The 23,585-nt window shown below is 31.3% G+C and overlaps 2 protein-coding genes across 5 annotated transcripts in view; one reads left to right on the top strand and one right to left on the bottom strand.

The window, feature by feature from the left end:
* The first annotated feature begins 742 nt into the window (after window positions 1-742).
* Window positions 743-7,719, top strand: LOC119609693 (protein henna). The gene is made up of 6 exons (XM_037964568.1): window positions 743-1,004; window positions 5,103-5,536; window positions 5,598-5,830; window positions 6,796-7,058; window positions 7,128-7,357; window positions 7,422-7,719. Exons 1-6 carry the CDS (start codon window positions 972-974, stop codon window positions 7,582-7,584), a joined length of 1,356 nt encoding a protein of 451 aa, XP_037820496.1. The 5' UTR covers window positions 743-971; the 3' UTR covers window positions 7,585-7,719.
* LOC119609691 (circadian locomoter output cycles protein kaput) overlaps window positions 7,711-23,585 on the bottom strand; it is a 48,176-nt gene continuing 32,301 nt past the window's right edge. Inside the window, exons 3-9 of one of the 4 annotated variants that reach the window (XM_037964566.1) lie at window positions 17,430-17,578; window positions 17,186-17,367; window positions 16,897-17,116; window positions 16,471-16,803; window positions 15,755-16,389; window positions 12,884-13,312; window positions 7,711-12,808 (exon numbers count right to left, since the gene is read on the bottom strand). In XM_037964566.1, coding sequence (XP_037820494.1) covers window positions 11,648-12,808; window positions 12,884-13,312; window positions 15,755-16,389; window positions 16,471-16,803; window positions 16,897-17,116; window positions 17,186-17,367; window positions 17,430-17,578 — 3,109 coding nt within the window. In that variant the 3' untranslated portion in view covers window positions 7,711-11,647. Of the gene's footprint in view, window positions 13,313-15,754; window positions 16,390-16,470; window positions 16,804-16,896; window positions 17,117-17,185; window positions 17,368-17,429; window positions 17,579-23,585 lie in introns of those variants that run through there. The other 3 variants (XM_037964565.1, XM_037964564.1, XM_037964567.1) reach the window with 3 other exon arrangements.

The raw sequence follows: 23,585 nt of genomic DNA on the forward strand, positions 1-23,585 counted from the left end.
TACAAAGCCACTTCTGAAAAGAACTTTATATCAAAGTAGGGCATCATATAGTCGGACTTAAACCATTCTAAATTGTTATTGTTTTTAGAAAGATAGAATTTTTTGTAATTTAAAATTCTATAAACAAAAACATTTTTGTTGTTTTCTCTATAATAAAAAAATACTATGGAAAAATAATAAAAATATTAATCATAACAATTTTTATTTCCAAATTGGTATTGTTTTTTTTTAACAAAATTAATGTCATTAATTAAGTGGGTAAATTGTTAAGTAAACAAAATTATTACAAAAAGAAGATAATATATTTCAATCTAGTTTAATGTGGTTTGAGTCATCTCTAGCCATTTGGATTCTGCTGACATCAAACAAAATTTTAAAAATATGTTCGGAATCAAAAAAGGATTGTCTAGAGAACCTCAGGTATTCTATACCTACAATTTATTAAGAATGTACGCTCGCAAAAATGTTTCTGAAAAAGTGGAAACTACAAGTTTGAATTTAACAATATTTTTTCTTTTTTTATAAACACTGATCTGTTCCAATTAAACCACTGTTGATATGCGTGTGTGTGTCATTTCATACAAGTATTGGTTAGTATCTGTGAGTATATTCGTGATAACCTTTGAAGAAATATAAAACAACAATTATCAATTTTGGTTCAGATTTCTGAATGTGTATGAAACCGTTTCGGTGTGTGTGTGTATGCGTCTCAGTACTTAAACTTAAAGTATATTTGGTCCATGTTATTTAATCTTAAACATTCAGTTTAATTTTCTTCGACATTTTTATAGAGTCTATTTAAGCAAGTAAAATATTGAATGGTGATTTTAGTTTCTTTTAAACCATTGCACGTCTTAGATTTGTTAAATAATTTAAAAGTGAAAAAAAGTTATATAGAAAAAAATATTACAAATATTTTTTGGTGAAACATAAATTACAAAAAGTGTTAAAATTTTTTTAAATAAAAAAAAATGATGTACCAACGTCAAACCTCCTTTGATAAGGTTGGTATTAATTAATGTTATTTGTTTTAAATTTAATTAATTAATAATTATTATATAATAAGTACATGTGTGCAATTTTTTTTATAAATGTGTGTGAATTACCCATAGAACCTTGCAAATTATGACTTGCATAATAAAATTTAGTGGAAATTTTTTAAGAAATTTTTTTCTATAATATGTAAATTAAGGAAAAATTTATTTAATGCGTTTGTTTTATTCATATATTACTTAAAATTTATTTATTATTAATATTTAAAAAATATGAAATGGATTTCTTTTCAACTTTTATACAAAAAATTATCATGGCTAAAATACTTATAGCACTAATCATTGACAAGTTGTTGTAATACATACTTTCATTTTCATAATAAATTGTTAAAATGGCATTCCATTTCAGTGAAATTGCATCACCCAATTTAAAGTAGGTCGTATACATACATATATTTAGTTTGAATGGTTTAGAAACTATTATAGTAATCTCAATACATATTTTACTGACCTTACCTAAAAATTTCGAATAAAAGACAGCGACCTGTCTTAAGATCTTTTGTGCAGCCCTTTGGTTCACCATTATTCTCGTATGAATCTTAAGGTTTTCGTTCATCCTGCAATTTACTGCAGGTGAAACTTCGTTTCATTGTTCCCAAGCATATGCTGCTGGTATCTGAGGGCACAGTGTCCGGTATAAAGTTCCGTTAGTAATCTTAGATCAATCTTGTTAAGCCACAATAACTTTTTGGAGTTACCTTTTGTCATCGTTATCAAGCTTTTTGCCGGTCAGAGAACTGATATTGACTCCAGTAGAGAAATTCGGACTTAACGTAAGAACCATATTTTCCCTAATGTATTCTTTGGGGATACTAAAGAATGGTTCTAATAAATTATAGACTGATCTGTAATCCAGAGTATAGTTTTATCTATAGTCCAGACAATAGTTTTATCTATAGTCCAGACTATAGACTGATCTAAAGTCCAGACTATTGACTGATCTATAGTCAAGATTATAGACTGATTATATTGAAGACTATAGACTTAATTATAGTCAAGACTATAGACTGATCTATAGTCAAGACTATAGACTTTTCTATAGTCAAGACTATAGACTGATCAATAGTCAAGACTATAGACTGATCTATAGTTAAGACTATAGACTGATTTATAATCCAGACTATAGACTGATCTATAGTCCAGACTATATACTGGTCTATAGTCCACTCTATAGACTGATCTATAGTCCAGACTATAGACTGATCTATAGTCAAGACTATGGACTGATTATATTCAAGACTATAGACTTATTTATAGTCAAGACTATAGACTGTTCTATAGTCAAGATTATAGACTGATCTATAGTAAGGACTATAGACTGATATATAGTCAAGACTATAGACTGATCTATAGTCAAGACTATAGACTGATCTATAGTCAAGACTATAGACTGATCAATAGTCAAGACTATAGACTGATCTATAGTTAAGACTATAGACTGATCTATAGTCCAGACTATAGACAGATTTATAGTCCAGACTATAGACTGATTTATAATCCAGACTATAGACTGGTCTATAGTTCAGACTAGAGACTGATCTATTGACCAGACTATAGACTGATCTATAGTCCAGACTATAGACTGACCTATAGTCCAGATAATAGACTGATCTATAGTCCAGACTATAGACTGATCTAAAGCCTGGACTATAGATTGATCTAAAGTCCAAACTATAATCTGATCTGTAGTACAGACTATAGACTGATCCATAGTACAGACTATATACTGATCTATATGCCAGACTATATATTGGTCTATGGTCTAGACTATAGACTAATGTATGGTCCACCCTATAGACTGATCTATAATCAAAATTATAACATGTTCCCTACACAAATAAAGACTATACAATTATCTATAGCAAATACCATAGAATAAACGATCTATAGTCAAGACTATAGAGTGATCTATAGTTAAGACTATAGAGTGATCTATAGACTGATCTATAATTAAGACTATAGACTGATCTATAGTCAAAACTATACACTGATCTATAGTCCAGACTATAGACTGATCTATAGTCCAGTCTATATACTGATCTATAGTCCAGACTATAGACTGATCTACAGTCCAGACTATAGACTGATCTATGGTCCAGCCTATAGACTGATCTATGGTCCACACTATAGACTGATCTATGGTCCACACTGTAGACTGATCTATAATCAAGATTATAACCTGTTCTCTGCACAAAACTGTAGAATGAACTTTAATACAGACTGAAAGCGATATTTAGTAAAAACAACGTACTGATCTGTAGCAAAGGCTATAGATTGATCTATAGGCAAGACTATAGCCCGGTCTATAGTGAAGATCATAGACTGATCTATACTGAAGACTATTAAATGATATATAATAAGGACTATATTCTGCATGAATGTTTTTCGGCCAAAACACATTTCAAAAGATTCGCTTGTATTCGTGAACATCTGGCTAGATTTCAGCTCATAATATCTAGTGAGAACACTTTTAGAACGACTAAATACATAGCATTACTTTAGCGCCATGGATATTTGGCTTTGGTATCGATTCGGGTAGTTTATTAAACAAGATATATGACAAGGGTTTAATGGTACCGTAAGCAATAAATAATCGTAATTTTACTGCTAAGAATAAAAATATACAATTTTAATTTATATAATTAAATCTTGCCTATTATAATTACATATTTTATTTGAATTCCATAATCTAGATTGAATAAAGAGTATTCTATATTACATATTTTTTATAATGATCAAAGTTTCACTTCAAGTTTCTTATCGCTTATAAAGTAAAAATTGCATTTATATAATTGATAATTGTAATGAAATATCAAGTAATTTGAATTGGCATCTCAAGTAATTACAATTTAAACTTTACTTTATTCTTTATTCATGTCTAACGAAAACAATTGACATTTTAATTTGAAATAGGAAAATCTGCATAAAAATGTTTAAATCATTTGAATAGATCGTAACATTTTGACTATGTCATGTAATTTATATGTTTACAATTTGAAAATGTCTATAGTCATTTGAATATTTTCAATAATTGATTACAATAAATGTAATTGACAGCTGTCAAAATAAGCAAGACAATATATACTCAAACAATTTAATTGCTCTATTATTTGAGATCGTCACATGTTGACATCGTGATTAGAAATACATGAAAGGTTCATTTACTATTTACCTCACTCTTGCGATCATCACTCTTTATCTTGATCACGTGCTAAAGAATTCGAAAAAAAATTAATAGAGAAGTTTATTAATTATAGAGAAAACAAATTATTACGAAGAATTTACATGCAATTTAAATAATTACAAATAAATTAAAAATTAATTCTAATTGATTGTTTTCTAAATGATAAATTATTGGTATTTTTTATACTATATTGTTGTAAAATATGATCAGGACTTTTTAATGTTAAAGATATTCAACATAGAGAAACAATTTCAAAATTAAATTTTGATTATGACAACATTTTAAGAAATTTTGTACTGATCATATGCATGGATCAAATGATCAAGTTTGCAAAATTGTTATAAAAATAAGAACTTGCGAGAACGATTATTGTTTTGCTGATCACTATTATTTTTAAAGTATCGTGAAAACAAATTTAATAGATTACAAAAACTCAATAAAAAACGATCATGCATCATAAACATTTCCTAGGCGGCCGGAACAAACAAACTTTACGCACAATTGATTAACGTGTCTCGAAAAGATCAAGTAAACATATTGACCCTGTGACGAGCTTAAACTAAAAATAGACACAAATAAGAAAAACATTTCCTGAATATTCAATGTATTATCAGAAAACACAAAAAACCCGCACAAAAATAGGCGTGTCTTCAAATACAAAGTGATAAGAAAAACTTTAAATATTAAGACTATCAAAAAAAAACAAAGCTCGTACCACTAGGAGAGAGATCAAAAGAAAACAAAATAAATTTATTTTAAACATAAAAACGGCATTTTAACAACTTATTAACAAAATAATAAAATCAAAGAGATAAGAAATTATAAATCATTTAATTTACAATAATCTTTTGCATAATTCTTTATAGCCCACACGCATTGAGGGTTCTTCTTATATAGCCGAAGGCACTGAGAAGCAAGAAGATCGCAGCACATGTTTGTTATTCTCACCAAAAGATCAGAATTCTGGTTCATTGGCAAACTCCTTGAAAATCTTTACCAAGCATAACGTTAATCTTTTGCACATTGAATCACGTTCGTCGTTGCGTGTTCCCGGTTATGAATTCTTTGTAGAATGTGATACCAAATCGGGTGAATTGGGTAAAGCTATTGATGAGTTGCGTGAAATTTGCTGTTATTTCAATGTCATCTCACGTGATTACAAGGACAATGTATCGGCTGTGCCATGGTTCCCCAGAAGAATACGTGATTTGGATCGTTTTGCTAATCAAATCTTAAGTTATGGCGCTGAATTGGATTCAGACCATCCTGGTTTTACCGATCCTACTTATAGAGCTAGAAGGTATAACAAAATTGAACTTTTTTAATTTATTTAATACTAATATATTTTTTTCCTTTTTTAGAAAATATTTTGCTGATATTGCTTACAATTACAAACATGGCCAACCTTTGCCTCATGTGGAGTACACCAAAGAAGAAACCGAAACTTGGGGCATTATGTTTAGACATTTAACCAAATTGTATAAAACTCATGCCTGCAAAGAGTACAATCATGTTTTCCCCTTGTTGGTGGACAATTGCGGTTTCCGTGAGGATAACATTCCTCAATTGGAAGATGTTTCCAATTTCTTAAAAGGTAATTGCATAAAAATTATAAACCAAAAATCCAAAAACCCAGACTATAGTCTAGTCTGGACTATAGACTAGACTTTAGCCTGGACTATAGACTATACTTTAGCCTGGACTATAGACTAGACTTTAGCCTGGACTATAGACTAGACTTTAGCCTGGACTATATACTAGACTATAGTGTAGTCTATAGTCCAGACTATAGTCTACTCTGTAGTGTAGTCTATAGTCATGACTATAGTCTAGTCTATAGTCCAGTCTAAAGTCCAGACTATAGTCTAGTCTATAGTCCAGGCTATAGTCTATTCTATAGTCCAGACTATAGTCTAGTCTGTAGTCCAGACCATAGTCAATTCTATAGTCCAAACTATAGTCTAGTCTGTAGTCCAGACTATAGTCTAGTCTGTCGTGCAGACTAAAGTCTAGGCTATCGTCCTGACTATAGTATAGTCTGTAGTCCAGACTATAGTCCAGTCTATAATCTAGACTAAGGTCTAGTCTATAATCCAGACTATAGTCTAGTCTATAATCTAGACTATAGTCTAGTCTATGATCTAGACGATAGTCTAGTCAATAATGTAGACTATAGTCTAGTCTATAATCATACTATATTATTGTCTATAATCTAGATTATAGTCTAGTCTGTAGTCTAGACTATAGTCTAGTCTATAATCTAGACTATAGTCTAGTCTATAATCTAGACTATAGTCTAGTCTAAAATCTAGACTATAGTCTAGTCTATAATCTAGACTATAGTCTAGTCTATAATCTAGACTATAGTCTAGTATATAGTCCAGACTAAAGTCTAATCTATAATCCAGACTATAGTCTAGTCTGTGGTCTAGTCTATAGTCTAGTCTATAATCTAGTGTACAGCCCAGACTATAGTTTAGTCCAGTAGTCCAGTTTATAATCTACACTAAGTTTTCAGAACCAAATATAATCAATGTCATTTACTACAATTTTTTTTAGATTGTACCGGTTTCACTTTGCGTCCCGTTGCTGGTCTTTTATCATCTCGTGACTTTTTGGCTGGTTTAGCTTTCCGTGTCTTCCATTCCACCCAATATATTAGACATCCCAGTAAGCCCATGTATACTCCTGAGCCCGATGTCTGCCATGAATTAATGGGTCATGTACCACTATTTGCTGATCCCGATTTTGCTCAGTTCTGTCAAGAAATCGGTCTAGCTTCATTGGGCGCTCCTGATGATTATATTGAAAAATTGGCCACTGTAAGTTCAAAAATATTTTTTTAATCAAATAAAAATATAAAGAATTAAATATTGATACATCTTTTATAGATCTTTTGGTTTACCGTTGAATTTGGTTTGTGTCGCCAAGAAGGTGAACTAAAAGCCTATGGTGCTGGTCTTCTTTCCTCTTTCGGTGAGCTACAATATTGTTTAAGTGATAAACCCCAACACAAGGATTTCGATCCCGAAGTTACTGGTATCACCAAATATCCCATTACACAATTCCAGGAAGTCTACTATGTGGCTGATAGTTTTGAAAGTGCCAAGGAAAAGACTATGTAAGTTGAAAAAATATTACTTTATAAATAACAATTTAATATTATTAATTTTTTATTTGTTTAGTAAATTTGCCAACTCCATTCCCCGTCCCTTTGGCGTACGCTATAACGCCTACACCCAGAGCATTGAAGTTTTGGATTCGAAACATCAAATTGCAAATCTAATGGAAAATATCAATTCGGAATTCCAAATTTTGCAAAATGCTGTGCAAAAATTAAAAATCTAATTAGAATTAAGCGTTAATACATTTATACTAATTACTTACGCATTTATATAATCTTAGTTTAGTAATTCATTAATTAATTTAAGTAAATTTTTTTATAGTTTTTTAAAAATAAATAAAATTTTTTTATAAGTTTAATGATTTGTTTCTGCTTTATTTTCCATCGTTTGTTTTTTTTTTCCATGGATTAATTTTAATAATTTTACTAATGTGTGCTTAATTAGTTTGATTGTTTATAAAAATCTATAATAACATTAATTTTGCAAGTTATTTACATATGTATATGTTGTCTTAATCTATCTTATAAAAATAATATGTACACTTAAAGAAATCAATTCACATTTATTTCAATTTACTATTTAGTAAACTATTTACATGTTTCAATATTTAATATTAATGAGATAGAACAAAAGTTTTGTTTAAAATTAATTTTCAATTATAATTACGATCTAAATTAAAGCTTAAAATGAAATCACAAATTATTGAATGTGTTATTTCAGACACAGTTTGAAATACATATCTGTTAAAATTTAGGGGAAACAAGTTAAAGCGCTAGTAAAGATTAGAGGACTCTTTCTGTTACATTTTCTAAAATAAACGACTTATAGTAGTTAATCACATGAGAGGTGCCACGGCTATTATTTCTAGTCCATCCGTTTTTACCCTAAATATTTATAATGATAATAGATGTTTCGTATACAATCTTAGGCTTTTAGATAATTTCCTAGATGATAGGATCATTTTTCTTCTTAATGTTCATAAGGATGTCAAAGTTGCTCGATTCACTTGAAATTTTTTTTACATTCAGGGCGATACTGTGAAAAGTTTAAAAATATCGGACCTTAGATGTCTAGAACTTTAAGGAGGAAGACGAATATTATGAATAACTTCAACCTAATGATATCAAACTGTTAGGATTACATAGCTCAAGCAACAGAAACTCTATTCGGTTTCTTAATTGGTGGAATTAGAGTTTTTAAAGATTTTTTTCTTAACATAGTACTTAAGAATTTAATGATCTTATGAACGTAAAATATACTATGTATTCAATTCTGATCTACTCTTTACAAACGTCGTAAAATCAACTTCAAGCTGGATCGTGGATCAATTCCGGTTCTTCACTTAATGTAAAAGTAATCGTTTTAACGATGAGTTATGAGATGTTCAATTGTCGCATTTTAAGGATTCTGGAAACTGAACCATAAACGGTCCCGGGGTTTTATATTGAAGATGGAACAGAAATATACTACTGACTACTAATCGCAGCACTAAATTCCAGGCAGAAGTCTGATCAATAACAAAATGCGTAAATTGGATTAGAATAAATATGACGCCAGGAGAGGTTAACATATTTACCGACAACCAGCAGGCAATTAGGGCGATATCAGCTTAGAAAGTAAAATCTAAGACCGTATAGGGTTATAAGAAAGATCTAACCAAATACTCTCACAGATGTAAGCTTTGCATAATATGGACTACTCGGGAGTAGTCGTCAACGAAAGAGCTAATTAACTTGCTTTAAAGGGACAAGGGCAGAATTTTAAATATGGACGAGAGAATCCTATGAGACCTCTTATAATAATGAAACGGTGGGTAGAATCAGAAAGATCGTATAGGGTGACCCTAACGAGAGCCAAAAGAGTCGCCTACTTTAAATGAGCAAGTCTAAGGTTGTTTTGATGACACATATTCTGAGAGGACACACAGGATTACGAGCACAATTATACAAAATTGAATGTGGGGATTCAGAGGAATGTAGGGCATGTGGACATCTCAGTAGTGATATTATTCCATATATAACATGCTTCACGAACACTGATTGGAAAATGCTAAGGAATTTAGTTCAGGAAACTGAGTTTTTGAACATCGGACGATAACAGCCTCATCTATCACTATATAAAGTTTATGCTTTTTCGCACTATAGGACCGATAGTGGCCTTGTTGTAGTTCTTCTGATCTCCTATCAACCAAACCAAAAGATTTTATCTATATTTTTCATTCATTTATGTAAATATGTCGGATTTCTCAGGTAACTGTTTTGTATATATAATACCATTAACCATTTAAGTGAATTTTTAAAGCGTTCTATGTGGGAATTGCTTCAATTATGGACTGTAGTGACTTTTTGATAAACTTTGGACTAAGATCAAATATGGACCGAAACTGAAGAAAGTGTTGGATGATTTTATGTTCATGTACAACATATTCAAGTCGACTTTCGTAGCAATATTAATATTAATTTGGACTTTGTACGGATATCAATAATTTTCAGCTTGCTTAGTCATTGGGTTCAAAATATCTTTTTGTCAAATTTCATCAATTTTTTTTTTTAATCGACATGATCGGACATATGAACGGCTTCAGAAAGTTATTCTGAGTCATAGGTCATAAAACCCTCCACACCATAGTTGTGTAGAATTAAAAAAAATTAAGTCTTAAATAAAATTATAAACATCTGAACAAAATATATAAAACTGAATCCAAATATCAAATGAATCTGGCTTCAGAATATCTCCATTACATCTAGGATTTGAAGTTAAAAAAATAAATTTTTGGCCCGTTATAACAGCGCCAAGACAATCTTATTTATAAAATGTTGTATGCAATTTGAAAGTCCATTCTGTCAACTTTAAAATAAAGGCTTAACAACTGACATATCTTCTTTCTTTTTCGAGATATCTTTACTTTCAGATGACATATAACATTTCATAAATAAGATTGTCTTAAAGTCTCACAAAGGCCAAAAATTGCGTATTTTAACTTCAGGCCACGATATCTAAAATCCCAGAGGTGATGGAGAAATTCCTAGGTGAGGACATGAAACTTGGTCTCAGGCTTTCGACTTTTTCAAGTTTCTGAATGTTAAGGAAGCTTTCGAAAAGATGTCTTTTATGAATAATATATTTCAAACTGTATCTCTTATAATTATGTCTTTCATTTACGATGGGTTTATCGTTGGGTATAATTTTATTTGAGGTTTTTTTTTTGTGTTTAAAATAAAATATTTTCTACTTAATATCACCAGTATTGCAAATGGGCTTTGATTATATTTAAGTAAATACTAAATTAGTTTAAAATTAAATAAAAAAACTTAAATACATAACCGTGAAAAGACTTTTTTACACTCAATACTTAAAAATAAATAACATTAAGGAAATATTTGTTAATTAATTTACAAATCATTAAATTATTTAATTTACAATATTATTATTATTATTACAAAATATTAGATTTGCACTAAGGATTAAATTATAAGATATTTTTATATACAATATGGGCTTACTAGGTTATTCTATCTTACACAACGCAAGTTTTCTGGCGAGATATATTAGAATATGTTTTGATATATTTTGTTTTTAAAATTTTGTTTTATTTAAAAATTAAAAATTGTTCAAGGGAAATTAAAGTATGTATTAATATTTTTCCGAAATCCTCGATATCTCAAAAATATTCTTAATTATTTTAATTAAGATTTTCAATATTTTGATGGATTCTTGTTCGACATGTCCAAATTGCTAAGAAAATTTGGATACATATGTTTTAACTGAAAATATTAAAGGTGATTCTGAAGAGGCTAAGGTCAGCTGTGATCTGATAATGTCTATACTTTAGGTTTTGACTTTTAACTTGTTCAAAATTTTATCACAATTGCTGCACATTTAACATTTTAATGGGATTTTAATTAAATAGGTGAAGTGGTGGACCGATATTATCCATATTTTAGGAAAGTTTCAGCATCCTAGGACAGATTCATATATATACAAACATATCTACAAATAATTATAATCTTATAAAGACCTAAAGTAAATATTTTTTTGTGGTTCTATGACCAATATTTCGATGCAACACAAAACCATGAAAGGTCAGAATTTTGAGCATTTAAAACTTCAGAGCCAATATTCGATTCCGAATATAATAAAAACTTTAAAGTCTGATAAGAACATTCTAGACACTCAACTCTATCTCGAGAAATTTGCATACATAAGTACTACTATCTATTTACATTACAATTTCTTACTATTATCACGATTATCTATTTTAAAAATCCTTTTAATTTCACCTAATATTATTGACTACTTCCCGCATTATGTTGCGTATTGTTCGTATTGAATAGATTTTGTGATTGATCTTGCGTTATGGGATACGGTAATATAGAATCTAAATCTGACGGTAAGGAATCTGCAGCATTATTACTAGGATTTGTCGTTGTGGAAGTACTATTTGATGAATTATTTACATTGGTATTATGTGTGGCAACGGTGAGATTTTGAAAATTATGCGGAGGAAAGAATGAAGGTGAACGTTGTTGTGGTTGAACCACTGTAGACTGTGTTGTTCCCGTGCCACCGGGCAGATGATGTGATGTATTGGTGTTTTGTAAAAGTTTTGTGTCTTCAGTTTGGCTCTCGGAACCGTCATCACTGATACCCATGGGAAAATTGAGAGCTGGACTTGCTTCAGCCGCCATTTGCATGTAGGAAAGTAAAGAGTCTTCGCTATTATTGGGGTTTGCACTAAAAGGGGTTGTTTGTAGGGTGTTGGTGTTGTTGACACTTGGGTTATTAGTATTCGCGCTGTTGGTAACATTTTGATTTAATAAATGATTACTATTGTTGTTATTGTTATTGATATTAGTCAAAGGATTCATATTACTTTGTGAACCCTCCATGCTATGTAAAGGTGAGAGATTAAGGAAAGCATCGAATTCTTCTTGGGCAAATTGATCTAAATCGGGCACGGTACGATTCATTAACAATTGCTCTGTTTGAGGCTGCACATGCTGTTCATGATGATTGACATGTTGCGGTTGCATAAGAGTTTGTTGTAACTGCTGCGCCGATTGCTGTTGTTGGGCATGATTTTGATGCATTTGTTGCTGCAGATTATGCTGTTGTTGCATCATCATTTGCTGATCTTGTTGATTTTGCATTTCACCCGCATTCATGGCGAAACCATACTGATTGAATTGCGGCTGCACGGTATTGCCGTTGTAATTATAGTTTCGAGTATTATTCCCCACCGTCACGGGCGTATTGTAATTGACCGGCATCATGGGCTGCAGTAGAGTGTAGCGTGCCAATAGCAATTGTTCGGACACTATACGCAATTCGTCCTGCTGTTGCATGATTAGTTTTTGCAATTCATCATGTTTACGTTGCAATTGTTCTTGCAACTGACTCTGGGTGGGAGTCATGATCACAGGTCCTGCTAGCATATCCGATTGATTCTTTAAGAGGCAAGAGGATGAAGATGAGAATGACCCTATACCTGTATCATTATCTGATGATGAAAAAATTCTTACCGGTAAAGGCGAAATAACCGGAGCCACAGGAAACGGTGCTATCACTGGTTGCACTGGTATCGCAGTTAAATATTGAGGTGGTTCTAGAAATGTGGGTGCCACTATTTGAGGATTGCGCAGAGGAAATGGAGGATGAGAAAATTGACATGAATTATTTCCTGCCATAGTTGCCGTTGAGTGTTGTGGCAGCATTTGCAGCATTTTCTGTTGTCCCTGTTGACCAGTGCTTGTATTCACTTGCATGGAAATTTGCTGTTGAGTTTGCTGATGGTGATGTGTTTGTTGATGCTGTTGTTGGTGGTTTAGTACTTGTGGAAGTTGATTGTGAGTTGACATGGACATGGAATGCTGTTGATGATGGTGCTGATGTTGATTTCCAGATGAGTTAACATTTTGCTGATGCATACTAGATGAAAGTCTTTGGCGACCCTGTAGAAGGAAGAAACAAGTTTAAGTTCAAATTCGTAGTGTCTTAATTAATACTTCTATAGGAAAGTATGGTCAGATCCTGTAATTTTTCCCTAGAAGGGGCCAAACCTTAGTCCAAGAGTTACACAAGAACGTTTCAATAGTAATGACTAACTACTTTTTAATAGTAATGATAACAACTAACTAACTAACTAACTACTAACTAACTAACTACTAACTAACTAACTAACTAACTAACTAACTACTAACTAACTAACTAAATAACTAACTAACTAACTAACTAACTAACTAACTAAAACTAATTCTAACTAACTAACTAACTAACTAACTAACTAACTAACTAACTAACTAACTAACTAACTAACTAACTAACTAACTAACTACTAACTAACTAACTAACTAACTAACTAACTAACTAACTAACTAACTAACTAACTAACTAACTAACTAACTAACTAACTAACTAACTAACTAACTAACTAACTAACTAACTAACTAACTAACTAACTAACTAACTACTAACTAACTAACTAACTAACTAACTAACTAACTAACTAACTAACTAACTAACTACTAACTAACTAACTAACTAACTAACTAACTAACTAACTAACTAACTAACTAACTAACTAACTAACTAACTAACTAACTAACTAACTAACTAACTAACTAACTAACTAACTAACTAACTAACTAACTACTAACTAACTAACTAACTAACTAACTAACTAACTAACTAACTAACTAACTAACTAACTAACTAACTAACTAACTAACTAACTAACTAACTAACTAACTAACTAACTAACTAACTAACTAACTAACTAACTAACTAACTAACTAACTAACTAACTAACTAACTAACTAACTAACTAACTAACTAACTAACTAACTAACTAACTAACTAACTAACTAACTAACTAACTAACTAACTAACTAACTAACTAACTAACTAACTAACTAACTAACTAACTAACTAACTAACTAACTAACTAACTAACTAACTAACTAACTAACTAACTAACTAACTAACTAACTAACTAACTAACTAACTAACTAACTAACTAACTAACTAACTAACTAACTAACTAACTAACTAACTAACTAACTAACTAACTAACTAACTAACTAACTAACTAACTAACTAACTAACTAACTAACTAACTAACTAACTAACTAACTAACTAACTAACTAACTAACTAACTAACTAACTAACTAACTAACTAACTAACTAACTAACTAACTAACTAACTAACTAACTAACTAACTAACTAACTAACTAACTAACTAACTAACTAACTAACTAACTAACTAACTAACTAACTAACTAACTAACTAACTAACTAACTAACTAACTAACTAACTAACTAACTAACTAACTAACTAACTAACTAACTAACTAACTAACTAACTAACTAACTAACTAACTAACTAACTAACTAACTAACTAACTAACTAACTAACTAACTAACTAACTAACTAACTAACTAACTAACTAACTAACTACTAACTAACTAACTAACTAACTAACTAACTACTAACTAACTAACTAACTAACTAACTAACTAACTAACTAACTAACTAACTAACTAACTAACTAACTAACTAACTAACTAACTAACTAACTAACTAACTAACTAACTAACTAACTACTAACTACTAACTAACTAACTAACTAACTAACTAACTAACTAACTAACTAACTACTAACTAACTAACTAACTAACTACTAACTAACTAACTAACTAACTAACTAACTAACTAACTAACTAACTAACTACTAACTAACTAACTAACTACTAACTAACTAACTAACTAACTAACTAACTAACTAACTAACTAACTAACTAACTAACTAACTAACTAACTAACTAACTAACTAACTAACTACTAACTAACTAACTAACTAACTAACTAACTAACTAACTAACTAACTAACTAACTAACTAACTAACTAACCTAACTAACTAACTAACTAACTAACTAACTAACTAACTAACTAACTAACTAACTAACTAACTAACTAACTAACTAACTAACTAACTAACTAACTAACTAACTAACTAACTAACTAACTAACTAACTAACTAACTAACTAACTAACTAACTAACTAACTACTAACTAACTAACTACTAACTAACTACTAACTAACTAACTAACTAACTAACTAACTAACTAACTAACTAACTAACTAACTAACTACTAACTAACTAACTAACTAACTAACTAACTAACTAACTAACTAACTAACTAACTAACTAACTAACTACTAACTAACTAACTAACTAACTAACTAACTAACTACTTACTTACTTACTATTTATCTACCTTTCTAACTAATTAACTTTCTATTGCTGGGTTTTTGATAGCTGAAGATCACAATGAACCTTTTCGTATAAAAACAGGTGCTTTTCTGAAAAAAACAATACATGCCACTTACCGAACTTACGTGTGTCATTAATGAATGCCTACTCGTACCGGAATCGGCCGACATTGATGTGGAGTCCGATTCATTGCCTCTATAATGATACGGATAACGTTTTCTTTTGACATTTGGCGAAACACCAGTTGAACTAATATTACCATAACTGGAAGCTGGACGTGATGCCGATTTTAATGGATTAATATGACTAGTCCCAGCTCCCGTTGGTGTTGATGCATTTGTCCATAAAGTATCCATACTGGGCGATGTTTCATTGCTTATGATGTCGCCTAGTAATGTAACACTATTACACAAGCCACTACTACTGTTGCCAGTCGTAAGAGTCGATGTTGTGGCGGGTGTTGTTGCTGATGTTTCTACATGACAGTTGGATGATTCTAAATCACGTACAACCGAGGCGGGAGATTTGATCTTGTCAGCAGAAATGGTGTTCGATAATAGACCTTGTTTATCTTTTTTCTGATTCTTGAGCACATCGGCATAGTTAACAACTTTATGGGTACAGACTACATAATCAGGTTTGGCATTAAATTGATTGTAAGATATATAGAAATCGGTTTGTAGCCAAATCCATTGCTGGCCTTTGGTTAGAAAACGGTAGTAACCAGATTTACCTTTACCAGACTGCATTACTAGAAAATTTTTAGAAGGAAACATTATTTAATATCTCGCGAAATAGTATATTAATTTGTTTTCCATCCAAAAATACTTACAACCCTCGTGACAATTTACTATATCATCAATGTCATCGAAATGATAGTAGTCATAACCTGAGGTACCCAAAACTTCAAATGGCATATAACCAATTATGGGCGGTGCTCTATGATCCAGAAATAAAAATTTCCATTCCATACTATGTTTAGAGGTGAATTCATTGCGCGTAGGATCCGTTACCGTAATTTCACGTATCAACTGAGGCATTTGTAAACGTCCCGTACCCACAAATATCAACTTCTTATCAATCTCATTGGCCGCATTCATTTGTAAAATACGTGGTAACGCAGTTTGAGTATTTTGCATACTTCCTTCTACATTAGCATCATTTCCTAAAATATTTAGAATATAGAGAAAAGTAGATAATTAATATATTTTTAATACCTATTAAAATCATAATCTCATATACTTTACGGAATACATACTAAAATAACCTACAAATTTTACTAATTCATATGTATTGCCACTACTACGATCATCAATTCCACCACGTTTCAGATGCACAAAGAATGTGATTTGGTTGCGTGAACTGATATCGGTTTGCATTGGTTCAATGACGGGTTTATGATTTAGGAAAACATTTAAGAGATTTTCATGATCCATTTCGTAAGCTAAATCGAAAATTGTTCTCTTCGTGAGATCACACTGAAATAAATAATTAAAGAAGTATTTAAGTTTTCAAATATTTCTTTTAAATTAAATGCTTAAACTTACCGGTAAATAACCCAATTGAGCTGTTATACTATCGGATGTATAAAATATGGAACCACGACTACCGAAAACTATAATAAAACCATCCAATGACTCCAGCATTAGTTGCGTAAACTCATCGTTGCTTAGGAATGAGGGTTTCCAGTCCTGTTGTATTTCAAACACTTTCGAACGATCGGTTGCCTCTGTTTATATAAAAAAAAATTGTTTATATATTTTAAAAATTCCGTAAAAGATATATACCAACCATTGTGATGTTTTAGAAATGCTATTGTTGACTTGAGTACAGTTGATTTGTCCATTTTCCGACTTGAGGTTGAGATTAATGCACTTAAGTCATTGACCAATGAATTGAACTGATCTCGACGTTTCTTTTCACTAAGATTTCGAGATCTTCTAAAATTATAAAAATAAAATTCAGAAGTGTAAATTTAAAATATATAAAGTTAACGAAGAGTTATAAACTTGCTGAAAAATAAATGTGATCGCAGTATCTTGTTAAAAGATCTATTCTATATATAAAATTATCCCTGTATGCATACAATGATTAATTTTCGACATTTCTATATAAAATTAAGGTTTAATTCTTAATTACGTTCTTTTCACAGACCTCATGGAATATTTACTTAAAGTTCAGTCGTCGTATGTATGTTGTAATATGGTTGAAGTCATATGAATAAGGTGCCACTCCCACATACAAAATAAGTATTCATAGTCGCATCTCTCAGAAACTCTGACATCAAGAGAACTCAACTTTGGTACGAACACTAGCTATAGTGGGCATGGCAGCTGCCATATACAGAATATATCACATTAGTATATAAGTGAAAATATTTGTAATAGGGAAAATTAGTGGCACTCACTTTACTATCAATATGAATATTTAAGACAATAATGGGCGGACTAGCAATAGTGGGCATGGTGTATTATATACAAAAAATCATATATCTGAGAAACTATTAGAGCTAGAATCCACAAATTTTGCACCAACAACTTTAACTACCATATGAACATTAGGGTAGCGAAGCACACTGGGTATAGCTAGTGTTTGAATAGACTCCGATATTCCCATACGTTATAAAATGTGTTTTATAAAATGTATCCGTAAACTGTATATGCAATGCCATTAGAAATATAATGAAGCTTTTCACTGAAAAGCTCATGTAAAAATTTATTTAAAACAAACAGCTTTTAGAACCACTTTAGCGTATTCTTAAACCCATACAACCGTTATTCTGGTTGGCAATTCACACAAAGTCTTCAAAAAAATATTTCTTCATTCAAATTAAATAACTGATTGATTTCATTAAATTGTTAATATGTTTTGTTACACTTTTTACACCTGAACTCTTACGTCATTATTACAATTTGTTATGAAGAAAACAAACAAAAAATCATAAATATCTAAATAAAACCACCCCTTCTATTAAAAAAAACCTAAATTTAAACGTATGTTTATGATTACAGGGATTTATTTATGTATTTCATTGTTTGCATAAAACATAAACATACGTATCGATGTACGTACAATGTACGTCGTACATACATATGTATGTATGTGCATATGATTATAGCATTAAGTCGGTACTCATTTTAGGGTGGAACATTATTCAATAAAATTGCAAAATAACAGCATAATTTCAAATCTATCTATATATATAAAAATGAAAGTGTGTTTGTATGTATGTATGTATGTATGTTTGTTTGTTTGTTTGTTTGTGCTTTATAGAGTGCTAAACGGCTGGACCGATTTTCCTGACGTGCCACGCCCATATTAAGAAAATATTAAATTAGTATATCTGAGATAATATAATAGTTAGAGTCTTCAAATTTTGTCGGAGCAACTTTAGTATCAATATAATTATTTAAGACAAAAAGTGGGCGGATTAGCATTAGGGGGCGTTGCACCTCCCATATAAATTAAATACAAAAATTCGTCTATCTTGGAAACTATTATAGTTAGAATATTAAAAATTTGCACGAGTAACTTTAACATCCATGTAAACATTTTAGGAAATAAATTGGCGGACTACCCATGAGGGGAGCAGCACCTCCCATATTAATAAAATACAAAAATTCGTTTATCTGGCAAACTAATAGAACTAAATTCTTCAAATTTTGCACTAAAAACTTAAATATTCATCTGAACATTTTGGAGAAAAAAGAGCGGACTTTCGTCATGGGGGGCTTGGAGCCCCATATAAATTAAATAGGAAAATATTATATCTGAGAAACTATTAGAGCTAGAATCTTCAAATTTTAATTGAAGAACTTTGACATTCATGAGAACATTCAGAGAATAACGGGCGGACTTTCAATGGGGGGCTTGGCACCTCACATATGAATTAAATACAAAATTTCGCTTATCTGGGAAACTAATAGAACAAGATTCTTCAAATATTGCAAGAAGAACTTTATTATACATATGAACATTTTGGAGAAAAAAAAGGGCGGACTTTCATCTGGGGGCTGTGAGTTCCCATATGAATTAAATAGAAAAATTCGTATATCTGAGAAACTATTAGAACTCATGAGCAAATTCTACATGAAGATCTTTGACATTAATGTGAACATTTAGAGAATAACGGGCGGACTTTCAATGGGGTCTTGGCACCCCCAATATGAATTAAATACAAAATTTCGTATATCTGGGAAAATATTAGATGTTTTTTTATTTGTCATCGATTACATTAAAATCTTAATTAACGTTCCGAAAAAATGCATCTCTGGAAAACATTGCAGTTAGAATCTTCAAAATTATTAAGAAGATTTTTTATTTATATTTCTTTTAGGGTAGCAAAGCACACTGGGTATAGCTAGTATTAGATAAATCTAAGTAAGTAGAATGGTAACAATTCTACTTACTTAGATTTATGTGACCACATACGTCTGTTGAAGAATGGAAGTATCTAAGGTGCTGAAAATTTCTGCAAATACATAGCGTATTGCGAAATAAATACGTTTTATAAGACTGAAATCCTTTCTTCGAGGATCGGTCCATAATTGGTCATAACCCTATCGTCTAACCCTTATAACATAAAATCGGCAAATGGTTAAATAATTGTTTAAAAATTATAAAATTCAATGACTTTTGTGCAGACCTTTGATATTCACCATGATATTGAGATAGAACCCTAGACATGGGATACCTCGAAACACTTGTTGAAATAATCTTCATAGTATTCTTATAACATTTTTATACTCACCATCAAAAAAGATGAGTGGTATATTGATTTTGTCACCTCGTTTGTAACGTATCGAAATATTGGTCGTAGACCCACAAAAGTATGTTTATTCTGGGTCATTTTTAAATTCTAAGACGATCTAGCCATGTCCGTCCGTCTGTCTGTTGAAAGCACGATAGGTTTCGAACGGAAAGAGCTAGAGAGTTAAAATATTCCTTATAGGTAAGGTTTGTTTGATATTTCAAATGGGCAACATCGGTCCACGATTTCGCGTAGCCCCCATACAAGTGTCCACCCGAAAAATTGCTTTAACAGTCATAACTGTTTTAAAAATATAGCGATGAAATTCGACATAAATAAGTTTTATATGCGTCGAAATCTCTCTCTCTCTCTCTAGGATCGGTCCATAATTGACCCTACACCCCATATAAGGTCCACTTCAGAAAATGACATTAATACTTATTACCGGCTTACAAATACGAATATAGCGATGAAATTCTACATAAATAAGTTTTATATAATCTAAAATATCTCTACCAAATTTAATGGGAATCGGTCCATAATTGACCCTACATTGATAAGGTTCCCTTCAGAAAACAACTTCACCGCTCATTGCTGGTTTAAAAATACGAGTTCTCTCGAAGAAATTTTATTGGTCCATAATTAACCATACCCCCCATATAAGGTCCCCTTCAGATAATAACTTTAACCGCTCATTACTGATTTAAAAATAGGGATGCAGCGATGAAATTCGACATAATTAAGTTTTATATGCATAAAATTTCTCTACCAAACTTTATATGGATCGGTCCATTATTGACCTAACCCAAATACCTTATCAGAAAATGATTTAATCGCTCATTACTGACTTAAAAATACGAGTATAGCGGAGAAATTTGACATAAGCAACTTTTATAGAAACGTAATCTTCTTACCGAATTTAATGCGGAATGGGTCGGTAACTCACCCTACCCCCTATTAAAATACGAGATACGACTCGAAATCTTTCTACCAAATTTTACGACAAACAGTCCATAATTGCCCCTACCTCCCATATACATATTCATAGTTCATAGTTTAAAAATTTGACAAAAGTATTTTGTCTTCAAAAATAATTGTCTTAAGCCTGATCTCCCTGATGTTTTCAGAGGAGCATTCTTTTTACGGCATTCGATTTGATGGTGGGTATATAAGATTCGGCATAGCTGAATATAACACTCTTACTTGTTCAGGTTGAATTTAGTTTATTGAGCACATAGTGTCCTGTGAGTAGTCCCGTTAGTTTTCTAAGATTACTTTTAATGATCGAGAAGCAATTAAATTTGAATTCGACCCATATCTTTGTGGAATACTTAAGAAACGTTCACGCCGAGAAAAGAGCTATGTGCGTTCCTATTTGCCAGATAATCAGCACGTTCATTACAAGAGAGACACCCACATTGCCTGAATATGCGGCATTCCGTTTATATTAAGTCATGTCAGTTGTTATAATGAACTTATGACAGTAAGGCCTTGATCGATGCTTAACTATGCCACATTACATTAATCCTTGATCTTTCTCCATTGATTCCGTATTAGGTATAATAACCTCGAAGGAACTATCAAGACCCAAAGTTGAGGACCCATAGTCATGACTACGAGCTAAACGGCTTAGGTAAAGAAAATAGAATTCTTAAATTTTTCGGAGATACTTTAGTACCAATATGAATATTTAGGAAAAAAATGGACGGGCTTGCAATAGGGACGTGGCTCCTCCCATGTGAATTCGAAGATACGAAACTGCAATAAGTAGAGGTTTAAAGTTTCGGGGAAACACTGAAAGGCTTAGGTATAGTGGACGTTAAAGCTCACATATAAAGAAAATAGAATTCTTTAATTTTTCCGGAGCCAATTTAGTACCAATATGAATGTTTAGGAGAAAAACGGGCGGGCTAGCAAATAGGGCGTGGCTCTCTCCTGCGAATTAAATAAAAAAATTCGTAGATCTGAAAAACTGTTAGAGCTGTAATTCTCAAATGTTTCACGAACAACTTTGACATCAATATGAAAAAATTCTGGTAAAATTAATCGTAAATAAAAAATTACGAAATAATCGATGTCTTTATATAAAGTCACCATCCGAAATTCATTTTAAATTTACTAGACATGTTTTGTTTTTTTTTATTGCAGCAATACCAGTTAATATTACTTAACATTTCTATAGTTTTTTCACGTTTTGTCCTCATTCTGCACCCTCTTATTGTTTTCTTTAGACCGCATTACCCATTTCATTGGAAACATTATCAAATACGAGTACAAGTATCGATTCAAATTATATAAAAATTCCTGGGAAAATATTCGCAACACTAAACGAATGCATTTGACAGATTATTTCATTTTGATGTGACCATTTTACAACGTAAAAATACTTAACTTTGTTTGAAAATAAAACAAACAAAACAATAGAAATAACTTGCATATGGGAAAACAAACATAAATATATTCATACTCTTTAGCTGGTACTACTATTATTATTTACAACTTCATCAAGCGTAATAAAACTCTGTTTTGATTTGAAGTGAAGTTGTACGACTGTCAAATGCCAGGAGCATATATACTAGGCATTAATGTAAGCAGTGAAGTGTACAAAAATGCCTAGAATTATTATTTTTCCTTCACAATATAATTTGTTAAACATTTCGTAATCTATAGTCTTGACTGTAGAATGGTCTATAGTGACCAGTCTATAGCTTTGAATATGGACCAGTCTATAGTCTTGACTATAGACAAGTCTATGGTGTTGACTATAGACAAGTCTACTATAGAAAAGTCTATGGTCTTGACTATAGAGCAGTCTAGGTCCTTACTATAGAGCAGTCTATGGTCCTGACTATAGAGCAGTCTATAGTCCTGATTACATACCAGACTGTAGTCTTTCACTATAGACCATTCTATAGTCTTGACTACAGAGCAGTCTATAGCTTTGACTATGGACCAGTCTACAGTCTTGACTATAGACCAGTCTATAGCTTTGACTATGGACCAGTCTATAGTCTTGACTATAAACCAGTCTATAGTCTTGACTTTCGACCAGTCTATAGTCTTGACTTTCGACCAGTCTATAGTCTTGACTTTAGACCACTCTATAATCTTGACTATAGACCAGTCTATAGTCTTGACTATAGAGCAGTCTACAGTCTTGACTATAGACCATTATATAGGCTTGACTATGGACCAGT

Source organism: Lucilia sericata, unplaced genomic scaffold (assembly GCF_015586225.1).
Source record: "Lucilia sericata isolate MDLA Ls3-8-SP2 unplaced genomic scaffold, ASM1558622v1 Contig001040F_arrow, whole genome shotgun sequence".
Classification (NCBI taxonomy): Eukaryota; Metazoa; Arthropoda; class Insecta; order Diptera; family Calliphoridae; genus Lucilia; species Lucilia sericata.

What these genes read in the sequence shown, in the direction of transcription:
- LOC119609693 (XM_037964568.1), top strand. Translation starts at nt 972, where the DNA reads ATGATGTACCAACGTCAAACCTCCTTTGATAAG. An exon ending in CCTACTTATAGAGCTAGAAG is followed by an intron (nt 5,537 to 5,597) that starts GTATAACAAAAT and finishes TTCCTTTTTTAG; the next exon opens with AAAATATTTTGCTGATATTG. An exon ending in TGTTTCCAATTTCTTAAAAG is followed by an intron (nt 5,831 to 6,795) that starts GTAATTGCATAA and finishes AATTTTTTTTAG; the next exon opens with ATTGTACCGGTTTCACTTTG.